Here is a 24,343-nt window from a genome sequence, read left to right on the forward strand (position 1 = left end):
GTCATTCCCACGCGACTGTTCTAAGTTTGAATATTTACTCGAAAGGGATCCATCGTAAAACATCTGGCTGCCAGTTTCAATTGTTCATTTTGGCGCGAATGTGGGAAGTTTAGAAAAATGAAAGAATTTGTGAATGTTTTAAATTTGGAACAATAGGATTATGACGTTCATAAAACTTGTACGCAAAAAAAAAAAACAATACAACCAATCACAAAACAGGATTCATTTGCACTTTGGGAATGTGGGAAAGTAAAAAGTATTGCCAAATATTTTTGAGGAGCAATAGAATTAAATTTTTTGTATATAAATGCACAAAGAAGTTTGGCGTAAATCTCGTCAGCGCGGAAAACACATAAAAAACAATCTCATCAAAATCAGAGCACGACGAATCGGAAATTTATCGAAATAAGAAGAAAAAAACACGTTAAATTCCCATAGACAATCGCATTTATTCGCGTCACGACTAATTCTTGGCAATTATTGCCGACAAATAAATTGCCTTGACATTGTACATTATTCTCATCTCTTACTGGGCTTCCTCGTGACGTTATTAATGAGGAATTGGGCTCCTACTACAATCAATGTGACAAACAAGTGTGAATTAAACACACATAAAAATCAAAATGGTTGAAATTAAATGCATTATTTTGAACCCGTAAAATATTATACATTATTTAGATTCCGACAATATTAACTCTAACATCATTCGGAAAGCAGTTCTCACCAGAGAAGAACGGACAAGAAATTCTGGTGTTGCTCTTTTCAAAATCAGTTTAAGGTATAAACTACAGAACATGATACGAAAAGAAAAAAAAATACAATTGTTTTTTTTTTTATTGTTTAGAGCAGTTCATTTAGGTAAATACACCAGGATAACAGCAAATTGAGGAACTTAAATATGTTCTCATCAAATATTACCAAAAAATCCCGTAAAAACCTAGAAAAAATGTTGTACAAACAACTCGTTTAATATTCCACGTGCGTGTAGACGTATGCGAGGTAAGATGTTAAATTACACGGACGAGAAAAGGATATGAGAATTTGGCAAACGCGTACATTTCGCCGTAAATGCATTTCTTAGTTTGTAAAACTATTTGACTCCATACATAACATTTATTTGCGGAGATAGCTCTTCCAACAACAAAACCAACCAGTTTCTTAAACATTATAAACATTATATTGTGTATTAAGATTAGGGATTGTAAATACAATGTAGCAAATCGTCCGAATGGCTTTATTTTCTTTGGTTCTACACCTTTGTTAACAGATATATGTACTTTATTTGAACTATGACGCTTATCCTGGCTTCAGTCTCTATAGGTAGCTTCTTCCGCGGGGAAATGACATCGTCTTACTTTTGTATTTTTAAAGGGTAGCGTCTATTATACCAAATGATTCTAAGTGCTAAAAGGACTTGTATTCTAAACAGTTAAATATAATTTGTCTTCCATTCCCATCTAGGCATACAGCCGAGACATCTCACAGATAATATCTGTACAAACAGCCTAATTCAAATTTCGAATTCGGAATTTCGAACGCGGCCCGAGAACGTCGACGCATTCCCGTTCGTTTTCCCACGATCATTAGCCCACCGTCTTCGGCAATCTTCGGACAACGTCGTAATTTGTTGATTGTTTTTGAACATCGAATTCGGATAATAAACAGTCGTTTAGATTACAAATTTGGAATTATTTATTACTGGCCGATAAAGTGACTGTTTGTTACAGTGCCGTTCCTTTTTCAAACGCAATTAACTTCTGAATTCAATCAACCACAGATTAAACACTGATCAACACCTAATCAAGTCGATTCCACAATCGCCAGAGGCAGTAAATCCGGCGATGGCGCGTGTTCCGCGGTCCGTGCATCAGCCGAGCCGAGCGATATAGGTGCCGGGTCGGGTCGCGAGGTCGTGGGATGCACGTTCACAGCGCTGCCACGCAACACGGCCCTTTACTCCTTCCTACAACGGTTACGTCATTACCGCCGCTAGTGTATTGTAATAAAGAGTTTTTAATTGCTCTTCATAGACACGAAAGTCTAGTTTTATGGATTTATCGCCACAGAGAATTATTTTACAGTTTGAAGTATATATCACAGCAAGTCCTAATATCTAATGTACTGATTAATACAAAGATTTAGGCGGTGTTTTTATGATCCATAAGATTTAATAAGGCTATCGACCTGTTTGTTTCTATACTAGCATATACTAACTATCTAATTTATTTTCGGGAAGTGAGCATTTTCAGTGCTTATTTTAGACCGGTTCGTCCTGTGGGGAGCGACAAAGATTGGGCTGATAACGGCATATAATTCCTTCACTATGACTCGAGTCTTGACAATGTTTGCGCATTAAATCGAAACGGAATTTACAACATTCTTAACATTACACCTTTTTCATTTGTTTTAAAAAATACAGTAAGCGCATATTCAAATATAAATTCGAATTGGATTTCGAAATTCAAACACGAAGCAGTTCCAACGGTCATTTCAAAAAACGAACTCGTAACATCTGATCTGACACATACCTGGCCATAAAACTTTTTTCTTAAAATTGCACATCAAAAACAGCCTTAGCGAAGGTCGGGTGAAGGAAAAAAGGGACAAAAGGCCAGCTGTTCGGAGGCTTAAATGTGGCATAGACAATAAAACGGTGCGTCGAGCAGCTGACTGCCACAACATTCTGTAGGGTTGGCACGCTGAAGTTTATGTTCTTTATTTGAATTTGTATTTTATTGTTAACACGCATTGCTAGATGTTGCGCAGAAAATAAAAAAAAATCAATGCAGCAAAAAGCTTTTGGAGTAAACGTCTGTCCAAAGACCGTCCAAGTTAATATATACGTATGCATATAGATTATAGATGCAGCGATCATCGATAAGAGATCTAGGATATATTTTGGGAAATTACCATGATCTGTAACAATGATAATGATGATCTACAGATAGATAATATTTTTATTTAAAAAGTAGTTCTGTCTAGTTCTATATGTGTTACTAACCAAATATTTCTTCAATTTTCACCAAACCAAAAAATATTCTTCGCGACAGCCCTACACGTAGGCTGCGCAGGCGCACGCGGCAGTTATCCCGTTGCCAAACAGCTGTTGTGTGACAACATGCGCGACAGAGATGCGAGCATCGCTTACATGCGAGAGCGACAGAGATAGCAACAGGACATGTGTTGATAACGCATAACTACCGAATGTATGATAACGAGTGAAAAAATGAAATTTATATCAAACATTTCAACTGGTTTGGATCAGACGTTGAACTTTAAAAAAAAATATGAAACCAATAATATATATCCCAATGCTAAAGTCAAGCCTCTGCCAATTTCCTCTATATCAAAAGTATTTTTAGGATCAGACATTATACTCAACAAAAACGTATAAAACCAATAATATACTTCCCACTGCTATAGTCAATCCTCTGCTAATTAACTAGACCATAACAAAAGTATTTTCAAGACTAAAGTAATCCGAACACGTCTAGCAAACAAATTTCACAGAAAACGAGCTATTCTTTCATACTAATCCAAAATCCTAGACCCAGCTTAAAACAAATGAAACACATGGCACCAGTCAAAAAACAAAGCTCGGTACGATCGAATTGTTCAAAACAAAAAGCTTCGGCATCTGGCACCGAACCTTAAGCCCGGAGGTGCTCGCGGAACAATGGTCGCGCATCTGGCACGCGCAGTGTTGCCAACTTCCGGACCGGAACATGTGGCAGGACAGTGCTAAAATGTTATCCAACAATCTCTAAGGGGTTCGGGTGTTCGAATCTAGGAGTCGGGAGCATGGCTGATAGGATCAATGTGTTAATTTTGCAAGTAAAGGATAAATAAGATTGTATTTTGGTTGTGAGCGATTTGATTTTCCGTAGAAAAGATCTACTTTCCTATTGAGCTTGTGACATTCGATTTTAGTCTCTAAGTGCCTGTTTCACTATGATGTAGTACACACATAACAGCCATTGTCGTATATTCTATAGACACGAAGTCCATATAAACTATTTGTTCGAAATCTGAACTAAAATGGCAACCAAAACGTCACAGTTATAACCTATTTACTCACTTGAACAACAAATAATTTTACTTATATGACAAATATTTTTTATTCCCATCCAGGCTTACACTTGGACTCGAGTTATTATATTATGAGTGTCATTTCGTACATAACCACATGCTGTAAATGTTGAAATCATACAAGTCAGGTGTATGGATTGCAGTACAGTTGAGTCGAAGACAACGAGTGTACGGAACGCTAGATCTAGTACGTAGTACTTATATATCGATGAAAACTGCCATTTTCAATAAACAATCTTAATCTCAATCTTTAATCCGATTTTGAGAATAGACCAATCAAAATGACTCATTTGTAATGACAAAATAAATTTTGTTCTGATTGGTCCATTTTTGAGATAGATCAAAGAAAGCCATTGAGATAATTTGTATACGGCAACAGGATATTAAGAGCTGAATGCATTTTTTCGTCTGTCATTTATTTAGGAGCTTGACTTTTGTACTGAGAATCTGTAGTATTGTAATATCAATATTACTTTAGCCAATGCCCTTTTTTAAATCTGATTATATAATAGATGGTATTGTACAGTGTTTTATCGACTTTTATAGCAGGAAAGATATTTCACGCGCGCGAAGCAATAAGTCGGCAAGGACAAGAAGCAAGGACTCCCTCATTTCGGAGACTTTCTTCTACTTTCGCCGCCTGTCTATCTAACTATTGAATGTAACTTTATATATTATTTTAAACCGCTTCAAATGTCCTACAAACGCTTAAGCTAGGTCGTCAAGAAATACCAAATTGCGGTGAATTTGTAACGAATTTTTATAGATAACTTCTAAGCACAGAGCTATCATTATATATTTTATGGAATGAGGTATCCATCTGCTCGCCGCCATGTTATATTATGCGCATGTGCAAACACACCTGGTCTAATAAATGATACGACTACCCGCATCTGTGTGATTTGTATCCAAACATTTGTATGTGGGCAGGTTTTGGTTTCATGAAATCTAAAAAAAGGTTTTACAATAAGGTAAGAAGTTAGAAATCAATTTAATTACAAACCAGCTTTTGCGTACGGCATTGCGCGCGTCAAAAAATTCTTCCGGGATAAAAAGTAGCATTCAGGACTAATGTAGCTTCTTATTAGTGAAGAAAAAAATCAAAATTGGTTAAGTTCTTTCTGAGATAAGTGCGTTCAAACAAACTCTTTTGCTTTATACATTAGTATTTGCGTTGAATAATTGAAATATCATTAATACCATAATCGAATTAATTTAATTAAAAATGTGTGTGATTGGATTAGATCACTTATTATTGTTTTTGTTTGTAAGGCCCGACCAAGTCGAGGTTTAGATAAGACTTTTAACTCGTAATTAGTAATGAAAACTGCAATACGTACTTCCCCGAGACAACAAAACAATGCAATACGGCTGGACTTACGAAATATATATACATATTATGTAACAAAGTCCCTAAAAACTGTCTGTTTGTATGTGATTGATTTTCTCAAAATCTACTGAACGGATCTTTGTACGGTTTTTACTAAAAGATAGTGCAATTCTTGAGGAAGGTTCAGGTTACTAGTACATTACGGTTCTATGTAAATTTACTGAAATATAACGATCACTGTTGAAGAGCTCGCGTGCGCTGCGTATACCAGCAGAGACACACTAAAGTAATGTATTAGAGACAAACTTTGTGATACACTGCTTCGCACGAGCGAAGTCGCGGACACAACTAGTTTAATACAAGATGACGTTTTTTTAAGTTGATCATATTGCATCAGAATATTTTGCGTTCCGTTGACTCACCCGGTATTTCCAGTCGATTGTTAAGGTAAAAAGTATCGCGTACAAATTATTTAATATTATGAAACATTACAAAAATACTAACTGTTCCTGTGGTCAAAAATCGATTTAGAATTAAATCTATACTATTATATAAAGCTGAAGAGTTTGTTTAAGAGCGATAATCTCAGGAACTACTGGATTGAACTGAAAATGATTTTAGTGTTGGATAGCCCTTTGTTCATCACGCTATGACCAATCGGAGTGGAGCAGTAATGAAAAATGTTGCAGAATCGAGGAAAATTTATTACTTTCTGTTGATCTGTAATCACACCAAATCTAACACTGAGACGTGTGCGCAACGCTCTTAAAAAAGGATACAATTTTTTTCTTCGCGCATTAATATATGGGCCGCTTTTGACTTTAGAAGTAGCTGATGATTATGATGATAGCAATATTGGGCATTATGAGACTCAAAATCTTATTTAATATACCATGGGCCCAAACTATGCGGGCGCCCAAAAGTTCGCACTGCCCTGAAGAACCCCCAAAAATATAGAAATAGGTCCTCTCTATAGCAAGCTTCGCACTGATAATATATTTAATAAAAAAAGAAAATATAAAATAATTTAAAACATAGACGTTACACATGTCGAATATTTTTTATACAAATTTAATGCTTGATTGGAAATTTCCGCGTAATGTTTGTCCGTCGTTTCTAATATTAAGTACAGTTAGCAACAAAAGTTGGTGAACAAATACAAAACTTAAAAACGATTGTACACATTAACTTCAATCGAGATATTTGTTCTATATTTAAAATAATCGATATATTATTGCTAAATGTAAAATAAAGTCAACCCTGTGAAATTTAATTTAGTGAAGAAACAAAAGGATATTTTGTTCAGTAATTATCAGAACAAAGTTTGTCAAAGAATAATTTACAAAAATCAACGATAAATGTTGGCAAACGGGATGTTATTTTTATATAAAATTACTATTTTTTCCTAGACACTAATCTCCTAAATCACCTAAACGATTTTAATGAAAAGATTTCTGAGAGTTTAATTATTTCTAACTCGTATTATAAGACAATTTTAGACCCAATAGATGGCGATGTTGTCAAGACCTAAAAGATAATCTCTCTAAAACAAAAAAGGCCTAAAAGACAGTTTACATAAAACAAGGTCTGTGGCAGGACTTCTGCCGGCCCACTAGTAATTTATAAATACGACTAATACTACGTCAAAAAAGAAGCCGAACTTAAGTTATTGATAAATAAGGACGTTGAGTGAGGGTGCCTACTCAAGTTCTAGTTACCTTTCCAACATCACACCCGTCCGCAAACATTACAATGGCCCAATGTTTTATAACAATTGAATTCGTCACATGACCGCTTCATTCATCTCGTGGTGATGTACTTGTGTAATGAGACTTGTATTCACGATATTTTATATACATTTGTATTGGACGAGTCCGGTCGACTTTGGTCATAGGCTCACCCTTTCATTAATGGAAATAATGTCACAATAGCCTTCGTTTACCCCTCTGGGGATCAATGCGTTAGTTTGTACGTAAATAACATTAAAAAAAATGTAATCTCTCAAAGAAACTCACCACAAACTTTCCTTTTAAGCTGTACCGCCATTGTTCAAATTAGGGATAATCACAAAATTACCACAAACTATAGGATTTGGTTATTATTATACGTTCTTTTTTCAAATTACTTATTTTCGGCCAAGTAACCGTCACAAATCGCGCTGGCCACGTCAGTTATCTTCGTAATTCTATTGTTTTATTATTAAGATAATATCTTTATCAGTTTTGTATACGCACTGGGCGAGTCAGAATTTTTATATTCAAATTTGGAATATTGTCTTGCCGTTCTATTTTTAAAATTAATACTTTTCAATCAACACTAACACCACTCAAATATGTGCTTAGTTTAAATCGTTCTTTTTTCAAATTTCGTAATACTGTCCAACAAGCACTTGATCAACGGTAATACGGCGCAATTAAATTAACGTTTATTTCGAAACTGTGTTCTTTTTTTAAACTTAAGCAATTTATTATCGAGTAACACACGATTACGTTCGTGTTTGACCAGTCAACGGAAACCGTTTCCGTTTACCTTACAATATTATCGTCATGTTATTGAACTACCCACTGTTAAATTGTTTTTTTTTTTATCGACTACTTGTAATGCCATTGTCATGTTTGACATTTGAAAATGGTTCTTCAGATGCATGCTTAGGAAAACTGTCGTGCTTTAAGCTTTTGCTCTTTCATCTTTTATTGTACCTAATAAATAGATCATCTCTTAAATAGCACCGATGTGTTTTTAAATCGACATTTAAATTACTAATACAAAAATTATCACCGTTTTTATAAATTGAGGCCGCCAAAAAAAAGTCTAACCAATATTTTATTCGAAAATGAGTGTGGATATCAACTCTAACACATGCTTAACGAATATAGATATAATTAACTCATAAGATATCCTATCAAAAATGTTTGCATGTTTCCTTGACTGTATTATCCAAGAATGTTTGCACGTTGCTAGTTATTGCTATCCCCGTGCTAATTGTAATACGTATCTATATTTATAAGTAATTACAATTGCATTATATTGTAATACGCTTTATTTTCCTTGACGATATCGGTTTTAACCGGTTAAGTGCTCATAACAAAGATCTAGTAACGTTTACGAAGTTAGATATGTCTAGTTAAATCCAAATACGAAATTAAATTACAGGTAAAAAATTATAGGCAATTAGTACAGGCCAAGTGTTATAGCAGAGCATTAATGTTCGCTCTAAGTAAGTTAACAGTCATTTAACCACCGTACTACATCAAACACACATAAAAAAATTATCAGCGCACTTTATCTGAACCGTTAGAAATCGCCACACCGACTCACCTAATCCGATCTTTTTCTTTATTTTCTTCAACACTTTCATCTTGGAGCCTTTCTTGTCCTTCACCGGCGTGGTCTCCGGCTCCAGCGCCATGGGCGGGAGGACCAGTGTCGGCGGAGGCAGCCCCGAGGCCCTGGGACAGGCCGGGCAGTGGCAAGCGCCTCTCGCCTGCCTCACGCTCATACATCCACTAACGCCCATCATCGAAACGGTTTTAATATTCCAAAAGTAAAATTTAAATTCAAAAATGGAACATCACAATACTGGCTGATTTAAGTCACGATACACGATTTGAATTTCGAACTCACGATTATTTAACGCGCGGTTAGTGACGGACGTCAACGCGGGAGGACGTCCGCTCGCGACGCGACCGAGCGGCGGAGTGACGTGCTCAGCTCAGCGTGGCCAGGGCCTTGGGAAAGCTGCGCCGCGCATCCGAACAGCCCTTCGAAGCCGTCCTTGTCTGTTGTATAACGACCGAGCGAGACAGCCGGCCTCAGCTGAAGAATGTCAACATAGTGTTTTTTTTTCAGCAGATGACTTAGAACAAAGAGGGTTGGGGCTAATTTTGGCAAATGTTCATGGGTCTTTGTTGGTAATTATTGGCTTTGTGAGGATGCATGATAGAGCAGTGGCTTGCATCTGCTCCATATTGATCTTGAAGACAATTTAACGACATCTTTAATTAGCTCGATAGTAGGTCCCTTGTAGGCTGGATAGTGACAAATGACAATAGTGAATTGTGAAAATATCTGAAGTAACTTCTCAACTATGGTGTTTACTGTTCAGTCTATATGTTTAGTAATTTGTGATGTAGGTTTTCATTACTGAGTTATTCGGAGTATATTAGCTCCATTGTTGAACACAGTTTTTTTTTAATTTAAAGTTATACAGTTTATCTAACGAGTGTTAGTAGATTTTATCTGAAAATCAAAATTCTCGTGATAATATTTTTTTGATCAGTGCTATCATTTGCAATAAGGATGGTAAGCGCAGTGCAATACCAAACAATACTTTGTAATACGAAGTATTGGATGGTGTTTCTACTGTTTATGGGCGGTCGTATCGCTTACCGTCAGGCGAACGGCCTTCAAAGACATAAGAAAAGGCTCTCACCAAGAAGATGATTAGTTCTCCTGTACATTATAAAGACTAGTTAAAAACATGGGCGCGCCAAGATTGCTTTTAGGACGATGCATCTCCAACTTATAAGTAGGTACTATATATAATTAAATTCATATATATGCTAAACCATAATAAAACCTCTAAAAGCGTAAAAGCGGCGATAGCCTAGTTGGGTGTGGAACGGACTGCCAAGACGAATGTCCGCAGGTTCAAATCCCAAGGGCACACACCTCAGACTTTTCTAAAATCATGTGTGTATTCTTTGTGAATTTATCGTTCGCTTTAACGGTGAAGGAAAACATCGTGAGGAAACCTGCACATCTGAGAAGTTCTCTATAGGAATTTCGAAGGTGTGTGCAGTCTACCAATACGCACTAGGCCACCGTGGTGGACTAAGGCCTAATCCCTTTCAGTAGTGGAGGAGGCCCGTGCTCAGCAGTGGGCAAGTATATAATACAGGGCTGATATTATTATATAATAAAACCTCTATGGTCGATAGTTCCCATTGTCATTCACTGACTTTTGCGATTTGTTCCAGACAGAGGTGCGCGAGCATCTCCTTGGACCTCCCTCACGACGTCCATGGTTATAAATACCTTCCCGATATCATCGATATCAAGCAACGCCTCAGACACCGGACGCTGGCCGTTGGAAATCTCATTTCCGATTTCCAGTGCAGGTACGTGTCCACGTCGCCGCGTTTTCACTCGCCCCACCTTTCCTGGCCGGGGTCCATTAATTTCGTGTTTATGTGCCCGGTGATTATTGGCGGTGAAAGAGTCACTTACTATAATTCAGATTTACTTTAAAGACTTGTGGAGGATGTGCTTTTCATAACTAGTTATGGGATAACTATTTATGATAAAACTAGCTTTTGCTCGTTGCTTCGCCCGCGTGAAGGAGTTTTCCGGGATAAAAGTCCCGATATATATTCTTCCTTCCCTACCCAGGGTCTTAAACTATCTTCATACCAAATTTCATGAAAATCCGTGCAGTAGGTTTTAAGAAAATCGATAACATACAGACAGACAGAAAAGGAGACTTTGTTTTATAACATGTATAGATACATAGTTGATTCCTTCGTAAACGAATTTCGGCCACGGCGGCCAATCTCAACGGAGATCAGCCACGCAGGAGATATTATAGTGCATAAGTGTGTGCGCAATACACAAGCAGTCTCTATTCCTTCACTCTCGTAGTCCGGTGATACGACAACCCCTAAGGCCGCGTTTCAGCACCACAAATTATAATTGTTTGAGTCCGCCATTTGACAATAATGCAAACATTGTCGTCTACTGATTTCGAATTGGAAGAAAGTTTTAGACAATACTACAAACTAGTAGACTGCCTTGGTGGCGTAGTTGTACTGCATGCGCGGTACACGCTCGCACGCGGACAGCGTTCCGAGGTCCTGGGTTCGAACCCCGGGTCGGGCAAAATGATATTTGGGTTTTTCTGCTCAGTATCAATCCGGAGTCTGGAATTTGTGGCCGATATGGCGATAGGCTCGCCCCCTATCACATCATGGGACGGAACACACTTGGCGAAATGTGGGTGCCTGGTTGCGCCTCTGCATACCTCTTCGGGGATAAAGACGTGATGTTGCGTGTGTACTAACCAGTCACCCTGAGCAGTAAGTAAGCCTTACCAATGTAGTAGTACTTACAATGCCTAATAACACTATCTACAACATTCTCAAACCGAGCTCGAATCCTCCCCGAGGATCTCCACACCGAATGCACGCGCGTGCACGGTGGGACATTTGTCAAGGGCCGAAGCACACAGTGCAGTGCACATACTTCGTAGTACAACACATTGGTCTAATAGGGCCCGCGAACATTTCCCATCCTTTCCCACGTTTCCTAACCCACTCTACATCGGGGTCATTGCAAAGCCTATATACTATTCTCAGAATACAGACCCCCACCTCCCAAAAAGAAACCGTTCTTGTATATGGAACATGACAAATAAAATAAGACCGTAGCGACGCAGAGGGACCCTACGAGATACCCACCACAAACTACAGTTTCAAGTATCAGAAAAACCAGCCATGCTAGATTATAGATAAATAGACCAACTCAGCACAGTTTGTAAACAAAGACTAGCTCGCTATGAGCATGCGTGTCACATATCGTGCGCAGGCCGCGCGACACATTGCAGCGCCTACAGATGCGTGCGCGCACCTTGCGCACGGCGCATGCGCGCGCACCACCCCGCCCGCACCACAGCCCGCCCGTCTAACACCATCTGTTCAACTAAGTAGGTTTTTATAAGAGTTCATAGACCTGTCCTCAAGTTTTTTGGGATGGATCAAATTTTTTTTCGCCAATTTTCGATGGACTCGAGGTATTTTTGGAGATTTAATTCGGCGACGGTGACACGCAACAGGGCTGGTCATATGGCGGAGATTGGAGTTGGTTTACTGGTCAATGCATTCGATATCAATATTTCTTCTACCAATAATTTTGGAATCCTAGATAAAAACTGTTTTCAATGTTTCATTTAAAAGCTGTCTAATCAGTAAAACTACTTTGTTTTTTTTTAATTCTTTGTGTCCAACCAGTCCGATGACCATATGATAGATGATAAGGTGTGTGAGAGACGCGGACCCAGTTTTGATTTCCAGGTGCGACCTATTCTGTGTGGATTTGAATTTTAAAATCAGCAACATGTATTCGAAATGTATATGCCCTACCTACTACTTTCAAAACACAAAATAATGATTTCTTATGTTTACGCGAATTTTAGACATTGTAATAAATCTGTTTTTCGAATTTTATCGCGGTTTTTATATATTATACTTTTCAACCGATGTTTCGAAGACTTTGCAGCCTTCATCATCACGAGGGGGACTGAGGTGTTGTTCATCCGAAAAGTCAATTACAATATCTACCTACATTTTACAATCATACATTTGTTTTAAAAATGTATAATTAGTATTAGATATTGTATTGTAGTATACGAGGACCAACAACTCAGTCCGCCCCGTGACCAAGAAGGCTGCAAAGTCCTCCAAACTTCGGGAGAAAATCTATATTTATAAACGTGAACGGCTGGACCGATTTCACTAATTTTTTTTGTTGTGTTTGTCAGGAGAAGGTTCTTATGAAAGAAAAAATTCAAAAAATTGCGAGGAAAATTAGAAAATTTAAGAAAACTTAACAATATTAATTTTATATAACTGTCAATTGTTTGAAATAACTGTCAGTGATTGACAGAATGCGCGCTGCAAATTCATAGTTAAGACGGAACAACGTCTGTCGGGTCAACTAGTTACAACATAAAAAATCGAAAACAAATTAACATAGTTTATGTACCAATACATAGTATCGACGCAAAATAAAAATGCTATCTATGCTATGTGACATATTAAAGATATATTTTAGTATCAATTTGTTCCCTTTCCAAGCATTCACTTACAGGTAAACAATTACCATTAAGCAATATAACAAATGAAGAATTCGCGGAACCTAATTACTGTACACAAAGTAATTTCGATAATAGTATCAAGTAGATTAATATTCTCAAAAATACCTACCTACGCATCACAATGTTAATTGATTCTTTGAACTAGTTACGGATTTTTTTCAAACAATTGTTGACTTTAGATGTTTTCGCGTGGTGTTTTACGATCATCGCTAGATACCGAAATACGGTAGTTTTTAATAAAGGTTCACAGTCTTATCCCCTTATTCATAGACGTTTTTTATTTAATGAGTATTGCTGTGATAACGAGTCTGTTTCTCAGCTTTGTTTATCTGACAGCCAACTAGATTATAGTTGTATTTTAATATTAGCCAATCACAACGGCCCTAGGTGTACGCACTGCGAAGGCAGCCATGCCGTCAGCACTGAGAAACAGACTTGTTATCACAGCAAAGATAGAGCTTAGATAAATAACGTCTGTGAATGAGGGGGTTAATGTTCAGTTCGATATCAAGATTAAAGCTTCAAAAAGTCATTTGTAAACATGCCAAAAAATCTTAGATCTGATTATCTCTATTATCGCGATGGGTTATAAAAAAGCACTCTGGTGGTAGGTCCCACATATGTGACAGTCCGCCTAGTTAGGTACCACTGGAATGTCTATTTCTTCCGTCAAGCATGCGTGTGTAGGCACTGTTGTGTTTATGTTTAAAAGAACATTTTAGCCAGTGTAACTACTGGACATCATAAGACTTAACATCTCATGTCTCAGGATGGCGAGCGCAGTGGAATACCAAACAATACTTTGTAATTCAAGGTGTTGTGAGGTGTTTCTTCTGTTTATGGGCGATCGTATCGCTTACCATCAGGCGAACGGCAAGCTCGTCTCATCATTTAAAGCAATAAAAAAAGCGATTGGATCAACTGTCGAATGCGGCAGATAGTATAAGTAATATTCCAGCAGAATATCTGCATAAAGGGTCGCTCCGCAACTTAATGCTGGGCTCGAACCTTTTCTCTACTTTACACGGTAGCAACCAGCTTATCATATATCTTTCAACATATGATAAAAAAAAAAAAAAAAGCAGAATATGGTTTTTGGTCAATATATTCCTTATTCAAATTATGTATGTATTCTTTGTGAATTATCACTTTAACGGTGGAAGAAAATATCGTGAGGAAACATGCATACCTGAGTTCTCTATAGGAAATACGAAGGTGTGTGAATTCTACCAATCCGCACTAGGCCAGCGTTGTGGACTAGCGACTAATCCCTCTCAGTAGTAGAGGAGGCCCGTGCCCAACAGTGGGACAGTATATAATACAGGGCTTATATTATTATTATATATTCCTTATTCATGGATGAATTTCGACACAATGTTACCAAAGATGTAGTTTTATTAACGCAATGTCAAAATGACCCTGTATAAATTATAATACAATTATATAAGCATTAGCTTTTGCTCACGGCTTCGTCCGTTTGAATAAGTTTTCCGGGATACATTTATTTCCGACTTTGTAGCCTATGTGTTATTCTGATGTATAACCAATATTATTGAAAAGTTTCATCCAAATCCGTTCAGTAGTTTTTTCGTGAAAGAAGAACAAACATACATACATCCATCTTCACAAACTTTCGCATTTATAAAAGTATGATGTATATAATAAATTGATACGTAGTTTCCAACTTTACCATCAAACCAAATGAAGTCCTAGTTCCACTATAAAAAAAAACATATTCCTGTGCAACAGACCGGTGACAGTGTGCGATAGCATTTCCTTTGCATTAATAACAATGTGCTTAATTACACACAATTAGTTGATTACAAATGTCGAAAGGTTAACAGTTTCCTTTGTAACGTGTTCTCGACTAATATTCAATATGTTTCGATGATATTAAATTGTGTTAGGTTATGATATGATTGTGTTTTTTTTATTTGATTATTGCAACTCAGTATCCCTCTCAGTAGTAGAGGAGGCCCGTGCTCGACAGTGGGACAGTATATAATACAGGGCTGATATTATTATTATTTTTATTGCAACAAAAATATATACATTAATAACCGCTTTTTTTCGTACAAAAAAGCGACACTAGTACAGACAAGTTTGCTTCTTTTTTACACGTTAAATGTTTATTTTTCATTTTTTTAATATGACACTATTTCACTACTCGTACTTCAAAATCTTTCAAACCACGTTTCTAAAATTTGTGATTTACTACCTTTCGTAGCTAACCTCCTAATGCGATCAAACTCAATCGCAGCAGCCGGGGCCTAGTTCAATAAATATCAATGGCACCAGATGCGCACGCGCCATTTGCCGGAAACGGAATTGAGTGGCGGCGCCTTTATAAAAACCACGCGTTACCAATGGAGTCGTAAACGCACCCTTGGGATTATCACTTCTTGTTCTACAGTTTAGGCCACCGAATTCTTGCAGCAATATTTTGGGAGAGAACTTTCACATTAATTAAAACTGGCAGCAATATTTCGATAATTCTCAACACATGAAACACAAAATACTAATAACACTAAGAATACTAATCCTTTTTAACCGACTTCTAAAAAAGAGGTTCTCAATTGGACTGCATTTCTTTTATATACCAATTAGTTGACCCGACAGACGTTGTCCTGTCATAACTATGAATTTGCAGCGCGCATCCTGTCAATCGCTGAAATTGACTTTTCTTAAATTTTCTAACGGTCCGCTCAACTTCCTTAATTTTTTCTTTCATAAGATCCTTCTCCTGACAATAGCAAACACAACAAATAAAAAAAAATAGTGAAATCAGTCCAGCCGTTCACGCGTGATGGCGTGACCAAGGGAAATAGGGATTCATTTTTATATATATATAGATTTTAATTAATCTCAGACTCCAAAATTGGTAACCAGTATATAAGTAATGTAAAATTATTTTTAGCTTTTTAGTGGCTTTTGAAAGCGGTATAATTCTTTGTTATTTTGAATTCGGTTAAAATATGTATAAACAGGTGTTAGTAGAAATCGCTATTTAGATTTATGTATTAACGGTGCACTCATGTGTGTTTGTTACTGGGACAACAAAATGATCACGCTGGACAAGTGTTTTTCAATTTATTTAGAAAAAATGGACGTTCACATGGTTTGAAGTTTTATACAGTTATAGCTTTTGCTCGCGGCTTCGTCCGTGTACGGTTCCTTGTTGAATCATACACTATTTGTGTGATAATTGTAATGCTGTAAATACTTATAAACTTGTATTGTCCAAAAACTTGATGAGATGAACTTGATGATACACTTGATAGTAAATGAGAAGCTAGCGCGCGCGGCCCTTGTTGGCTGAACGTAAACTCGGCCCTCGTTGGCTAAGTATGAATTGTGCCCTTGATGGCTCACTATGAACTGCTATGGAAACAAATTGATTTGTTTTATATTGCAGTAATTGGGACGCATGCGCAGCGAATAATTGCTGAGCTTCGAAAATGTACGGTTGCACCTTACAGTCCGCGTGAAAGAGTTTTTGGAGATAAAAGTACCGCCATATATTTTCCGGAATAAAAAGCCATTGTCCTTTCCAGTACCTCAAATTTCAGATCCAACGCCATTTACTAAACTGATTGAAATATTCCATTATTTTCGATGGGAGCAGATTACCGGGATAGCCAAAGGCGTAACTAATGCATCCACTTTCCGCTGTGTATTCCGTCCCATGATGTGATAGGGGGTGAGCCAATCGCCAAATCAGGCTGATACTGAGTAAAAAAACCCAATATCGGTGCCCGACCCGGAGATCCTACCCGACACCACAGCACTGTTGTGACTTATCACAAATATGCTGCCGAAGCACTCATGTTTGTACAAGTTCAGTTTATACTACTACTGTTTATATCAAGGCTTTAACACTAGTATTAAGTAAGAGGCTAACTCGTCCCGTCTTTCGAACGTAAAAATACAGCATAGTATTTAGGCATGAACGATGATCTAAAAAAAATCATTATATATCAAAATATTTAGCCATTAACAAAAATCTAAAAAAAAAATGCATTATATATGACAAGATCTAGCCATTAATAAAGACCTAAAAACATTTCACGATATAATATGAAAATAATTAGACATGGACAAAAATCTAAAAAAATAAATTGCCTTATACTATATCAAAATTTATTTAGGCATTAACAAAGATCTAAAAAAAAATCAATATAATATAATATAAAAAGATCTAGGCATGAACAAAGATCAAAAAAAAAATTGCATATTTCGATACGTGTACATCGAAATGCCATATGCATTACTTTTTAATAAAAAAAAAAGGCGTAAAAAACGCTTACGAAAAGGTTACGAAAGCCATATGCAGCGCCATGTAGGCACCGAGGACGTCTAAGGACGGTCACGGACTCGTCTATATGTTTGGATTGTACGTCCGTCTGTACGGCGGTGTGGGTATATTGGACAATTTCGCCATATATTTAGGTTTCCGTTTAGTGGATTTTGAGGCCATGGGTAAATATTAATCAGGGTTTTCTATTTAAAAATAACAGCTCTGCAACAATTGATAAAGCATATAAATGAAACATTCATAAGTTATTTGTCTTTATATTTGATTGAGTGTTGACAGCATACGTGAGATGCCATAAAAAAAGAGTAAATATTGTGTAATTTGATACTTAAAAAAAATCTATTATGTCTGAAAAATGTATTTTACTACAAAGGTAGTTCATTTCATTTTTATGGTTTAAAAAAAAAATTATATCACTTATCTATGACCATTATTTTGTGCAAAAAACTAATCTAACGTTTCTTGATTTGGTGTTTTCACTCTTGTGGATTCAAAAAGCTTTATTATATTTACTAATCAATCATCATTTTTTTCGTGCAACTAATCAAACGCTTCTTGCCTAGATGTAATAGTTGCCGTCACAGCAAATTCAGGCTCAGCTATTAACCCGATTTCTAGTCACAGTAGAAGAAATTTAACATTATCAATGCTAATAAAAGAAAATATTGCATTTTAGAATGGCAAGCAAACCCGAGTTTCGCAGCGAATTTGAAAAAAGAACGCCTTTCGTACATCTGCCGTTAAGGCACGCGCGCGCCTCTCTCCGACCAATGAGAGAGGAGACGCGCGCGCCGTCTGCCATTCTCGAATTCTATATTCAAACGCAAACGCCATGTTGCCATTTTTTTTTTAATTTTCGAACATGTTGAGGTAAAAGTGAGTTATTTATAAAAACTTTGTTGCTAAGTTGTATTCGTGTGGCGAATTTAATCGAGTGTTAACTATTATTTTTAACCCGAGTAATGAATATGATCGATACTGAAAGATAAAAGGCTTATGACATTAGTATGTGGTCAAGTTTTATACACAGAAGTCAGTTAAAGTTAACACTAAGTACTAATATTCGTCCATGTTTGCTCCCAAGAATAGTATACAACAATTATTTTGTTCTATCTTGGAGGACATTTTAGCGAGTGTTATTTGAAAGCATTGACACTATACTTTTATTCTACAACTAAAAGCTTCTTGCACAATTTAATATGAACAAATAACCGTAAAAAATATATTAATATGTTATAATGAATGCATTTTAAACGTTAAAATTTAAGTATATAATTATTAACATATTTGTCCTCAAGAACGTTTGGTTACGATTAATAATATCAGCCATGTATTATATACTGTCCCACTGTTGAGCACGGGCCTCCTCTACTGCTGAGAGGGATTAGACCTTAGTCCACCACGCTAGGAGGGTGCAGATTGGTAGACTTCACATACCCTCAAAATTCCTATAGAGAATTTCTGAGGTATGAAGGTTTCCTCCCGATGTTTACCTTCATCGTTAAAGCAAGCGATTATTATTATTTCACAAAGAATACACGATGATTACGATTATGAAGCGAAAATCATTTCTTGCTTTTTAAAATGGCAAAAGAATATCTACAGCGCCTATTTAAAAGATGCTAATTTTGTTTTTTTTAATCTTGGCGAATTTTAGGGTGGGTGGTTACCGAAACAAATCGATCCAAGCCTGAAGCCTATGACGGAAATTTCAAACTTTGTTAAAATCAATCCCTCCTAGTCCAATTTAGGCCACGGCGGCCAAATTCAACGGAGATCACCCAGGTACGCAGGATATATTATAGTGCACAAGTGTGTGCGCTATACACAAGCACTCTCAGTTCCTTCACTCTCATAGTCTGGTGAGACAATCCGACATGACCGGAGAGAGATCAGGCGCAGGACAAACGTCTTTACGTGCTTTCCGAAGCACGGGGGTATTCCACCGCCAAATTCCCGCCTCCGAAAAGCAATTGAGTAATTTCTAAGATGAAAAAACCTAGTAACGCATATATATAGCTCGACCGGTGATTCGAACCCAGGACATCAGCGCAGTACTATTCGTACTGCGTAAGCATTACAAATATGCCACCGAGGCATTTGTTCAAAACGCTGCTGGTAACACAGCAGCAAAATCGTGGACGAAAATGTTTTAAATCTTCACTAATATGTAATCAGTCGTGACTTGGTTAGGGTTTTTTCTTGTCCAATAGAATGTCGACTGACGAGAGATGATTAATCAGCAGTCGACATAATTATGCCGGCCTTGGAACGGGATATACACCGGAACGCGACACACTTACGTGGGCCACTATGGCGGGTTTTAACAGCTTGTGCACGGTGATCGCTATCCGAGCGGATATAAAATATATCCTACCACCAGCAATTAAAAAGCGCAGGATGTACAAAGTCTATGAGTACGAAAAATCTATTTTAAACCGAGCCCAAAAACGGAGATTAAAAAAAATCTATGTCCTAACTTAATAAACTAATTTAACTGGTCTTTAGATTGGTTATTAAATTGCAAATGCGGAAATTCGGCCGTCAAATTTCAATATATTTGCAACACATATAAATAAATATTATTTTTCTGCTCTACTCTGTTTGAACCTCACATTCCGTTCGCGCAATGTGCTTAAGGTGTACAAAGTTTTATTTTAAGTATTCATTTGTAGTTTACTAGCTTTAAAAAAATCGGCGATAGCCTAGTTGGGTGTGGAACGGTCTGCCAAGACGAATGTCCGCAGGTTCAAATCCCAAGGGCACACACCTCTGACTTTTCTAAAAAAATCATGTGTGTATTCTTTGTGAATTTATCGTTCGCTTTGAAGGTGAAGGAAAACATCGTGAGGAAACCTGCACATCCGAGAAGTTCTCTATAGGAATTTCGAAGGTGTGTGAAGTCTACTAATCCGCACTAGGCCAGCGTGGTGGACTAAGGCCTAATCCCTCTCAGTAGTAGAGGAGGCCCGTGCTCAGCAGTGGGCAAGTATATAATACAGGGCTGATATTATTATTATTATTACTAGCTTTTGCTTGTGGCTTCTCCCGCGTGTAACAGTTTTCAGGGATAAAAATCCCGCTCTATATTATCCCGGGATAGAAATTAGCCCATGTCTTTTACCTACCAAAATCCTTAGAAATCTGTTGTGTAGTTTTTCCCCTCTTATTCACAGACGTTATTTATCTAAGCTCCATCTTTGCTGTGATAACAAGTCTGTTTCTCAGTGCTGACGGCATGGCTGCCTTCGCAGTGCGTAGCCATAGGGCCGTTGTGATTGGCTAATATTGAGATACAACTTAAATCTACTTGGCTGTCAGATAAACAAAGCTGAACAAACAGCAAGCTGTCAGATGAACAAAGTTGAGAAACAGACTTGATATCACAGCAATGCTCCGTCCTTAGATAAATAACGTCTATGAATTAGGGGGTTTGACATTAACGCCTTCATACAGACAGATACTATTAGTCATATCGTGATGTATATAGCCTATAACCTTCCTCGATAAATAAACTATCCAACACTAAAAGATTTTTTCAAATCCACCCAGTAGTTCCGGAGATTAGCGCGTTCAAACAAAACAATACAAACAAACAAACTATACAGTTTTATATAACAAAGTATAGAAGTATAGATTAACTTAAATAAAATATTTATATTTAAATAATTAAGAGCGTGAGATAGTTACGATATTTAACAAATCTATAATTTTTAAGACGAATATTCATTGACTGTGTATAGTTCTAAGCTTGCTTTATTACATTAATGCTAACTTTGACTAAATTCCTCTTGTGTAGAGATATTTGACATAGTCGTATTTAAAATAGAAAATACCTATATATAATAATAATATAATTCTTATAAACTCCAACTAGAGTAATGGACTGCCTCGGTGGCGTAGTTGTATTGCACGTCCGGGACAATAGCGCTCTGAGGTCCTGGGTTCGGATCCCGGGTCGGGCAAAGTGATATTTGGGTTTTTCTGCTCAGTATCAGCCCGGAGTCTGGAATTTGTGCCCGATATGGCGATAGGCTCGCCCCCTATCACATCATGGGACGGAACATACTTGGCGAAAAGTGGGTGCCCTAGTTGCGCCTCTGCATACCCCTTCGGGGATAAAATGCGTGATGTTATGTATGTATAGAGTAATGTATCTTAAAGTAGCCTCTACGTGTTGGATCCATGTCCCCACGCAAGCCTTCCAAAAGGCCTTAATGCCGTGATTTCCCGCAGGAAAGATACAATATAATTATTTATTGCACACTAAATAAAACAAATACAAAACATGGTTACACAATGGGCGGTCTTATCGCTAAAACGATTTATTCTAGACAACCTTTGGATGGAAAGAAATTATCTATTTTATATTTAAATACTTTTTCTATAAATGCGTTTTCTATTTTATTTAATACTAGTTGACCCGACAGACGTTGTCCCGTCTTAACTATGAATTTGCAGCGCGCATTCTGTCAATCGCTGACAGTTATTTCAAACAATTGACAGTTATATAAAATTTATATTTTCGTTAAGTTTTCTTACATTATCTAATTTTCCGCGCAATTTTTTAATTTTTTTCTTTCATAACAACTTTTTCCTGGCAATAACAAACACAACAAAAAAAAAATTGTGAAATCAGTCCAGCCGTTCACGCGTGATGGCGTGACCGAGGGAAATAGGGATTCATTTTTATATATATAGTTTTCATAAAGCTCTTCTCAGAGTTTTGGCCAGAAAGCGTTATTATGGTCTTAAAAATATATCATTATATTGTTATCAAGCAGTTTGCTCAACTCAGACTTCTAAGATTATGTAGAGCGGACATTGGGAAGTCATATAAAAATTTTGCGCTCATGCGATGGTTCCTCAATCTACAGTGAAATAGCAATACTAAATGAAAATACTTCACATTGTTTCCATATCGTGATTTGCACGTTTTTAATGCCCATATCAGTATATTTTTTGTAAATATTTTTGCATTAATATCTAAGGACGCTGTGACATCTTGTCAAGCAAACACTTCAACCTGCAGACAATCGTCTCGCCAGTCCGTTCCACAACCAACTAGGCTATCGCCGCTATTTTACCAAATGGTGACAACTTTTGGAGCACAAATTTGGTCCTGATGTCCAATATATAACTAACTATACTGTTTAATGTCTTTGACTCAGCAGATATGCCTGTATACTGCAATTCTCAACTAAGGTTTCATTTGCTGAGATAAGTTCACTATCCTTTTGCAGCTTGTTCCACGCTCTTACCACTCTGTTCGTCAGGACATACCTGTGAGGATCACAGTTGGATCACAGTGTTTTGTTTTAGCTTCTGAGACGAATGTTATACATAGTCATATTACAAATTTAATCTACATATTACTCGATATTTCATCGTGCTAATCTCAGGAACCACTAAAGATATTGTGATTTTTTTCACTATTAGGGAGCTACATTACTTTTTGTTGGAGTAAACGCAAATACTAGTGCCCTATAGACAACTTAGCGGTCAGCGTACATCGATAGTGACCAATCACCTCTCTATGTCTGTTTTGTATCTGACTGATGTCATGTTCGTTTCTTTAAATATATTTTAAGTAAAAACGTAATTAAACAAAGTCAGTAAATGCTTTATTTATAACAATACTACAGAGTACTATAGGCTACTAGGAGCTGCAGACAAAAGCTGGTATTTTATATTATTCCAGATCACCGCGGTGTCTGCGATCCTTTAGAGTAGTTTCTTATATGGACGATGTTTCGGTAACCTTGGTGCCTTTGTGTGATTTGTTCGAACTTAAACGAAAATTTCTTAATAAAAAAATATTCTAAAATTATACAACATCCGTGATTTAAATTGTAACCAATTTAAATATTTAATTTACCCAACCTCATCGGATATGTACGGATATAAATACATAGCGTTTCCTACTACTTGATGAATTGTAATTTTATTCCGTATTGAGGTGGGTGTGTTGGACCTGAATGGAGTCATAGGTGGTGTTTTTTAGAGTTTCGTACCTCAAAAGGCAATAATTGAAACCTTAACCTTATCTTAAGCGACGATATCCTAGTTGGGTGTGGAACGGACTGCCGAGACGAATGTCCGCAGGTTCAAATCCCAAGGGCACACACCTATGACTTTTCTACAAAAATCATGTGTGTATTCTTTGTGAATCTATCGTTCGCTTTAACGGTGAAGGAAAACATCGTGAGGAAACCTGCACATCTGGGAAGTTCTCTATAGGAATTTCGAAGGTGTGTGAAGTCTACCAATCCGCATTAGGCCAGCGTGGTGGACTAAGGCCTAATCCCTCTCAGTAGTAGAGGCCCGTGCTCAGCAGTAGGCAAGTATGCAATACAGGGCTGTTATTATTATAACCTTATCACTTTGTTGTCCGTCTGTCCGTCCGTCTGTCAAGACCCTTTTTCTCAGGAACTCGTGGAGGTATTAAGCTGAAATTTATATCAAATACTCAGGTCTACTGTCTCTTCAGGGGCGGCTGTGGAAGCAGACTTAGACATTTCCGTCAGAGGAAGCTCGCAGTCGTCCCTAATGCGCCGAAGAGGGCCACCGCGGAGTTTTAGTTGGTATGCCGTGCGTTGTACATAGGTTAGGGACTCGGCCCGGCGGTCGCCTGAAGGTCGACATCAAATCCAGGCGGCGCAATGCCGGGTCGTAAGGCACGGTGACCCCAACATAACCGCTCAGTCGCCCCCCACGAAGGCTGAGCGGTAGTCATAAG

The 24,343-nt window shown here is 37.4% G+C and overlaps 1 protein-coding gene across 3 annotated transcripts in view; it reads right to left on the reverse strand.

The window, feature by feature from the left end:
• The window catches only part of LOC115447154 (protein neuralized), a 48,832-nt gene that overhangs the window by 16,386 nt on the left and 8,103 nt on the right, over positions 1-24,343 (reverse strand). The window contains exon 1 of one of the 3 annotated variants that reach the window (XM_030174121.2): positions 8,738-9,137. The exons of 1 other annotated variant lie outside the window; for it this stretch is intronic. In XM_030174121.2, the coding sequence (XP_030029981.1) occupies positions 8,738-8,939 (202 nt within the window). In that variant the 5' untranslated portion in view covers positions 8,940-9,137. Of the gene's footprint in view, positions 1-7,434; positions 8,127-8,737; positions 9,138-24,343 lie in introns of those variants that run through there. One more of the 3 variants, XM_030174122.2, reaches the window with a different exon arrangement.

This window comes from Manduca sexta, chromosome 26, assembly GCF_014839805.1.
Source record: "Manduca sexta isolate Smith_Timp_Sample1 chromosome 26, JHU_Msex_v1.0, whole genome shotgun sequence".
Lineage (NCBI taxonomy): Eukaryota > Metazoa > Arthropoda > Insecta > Lepidoptera > Sphingidae > Manduca > Manduca sexta.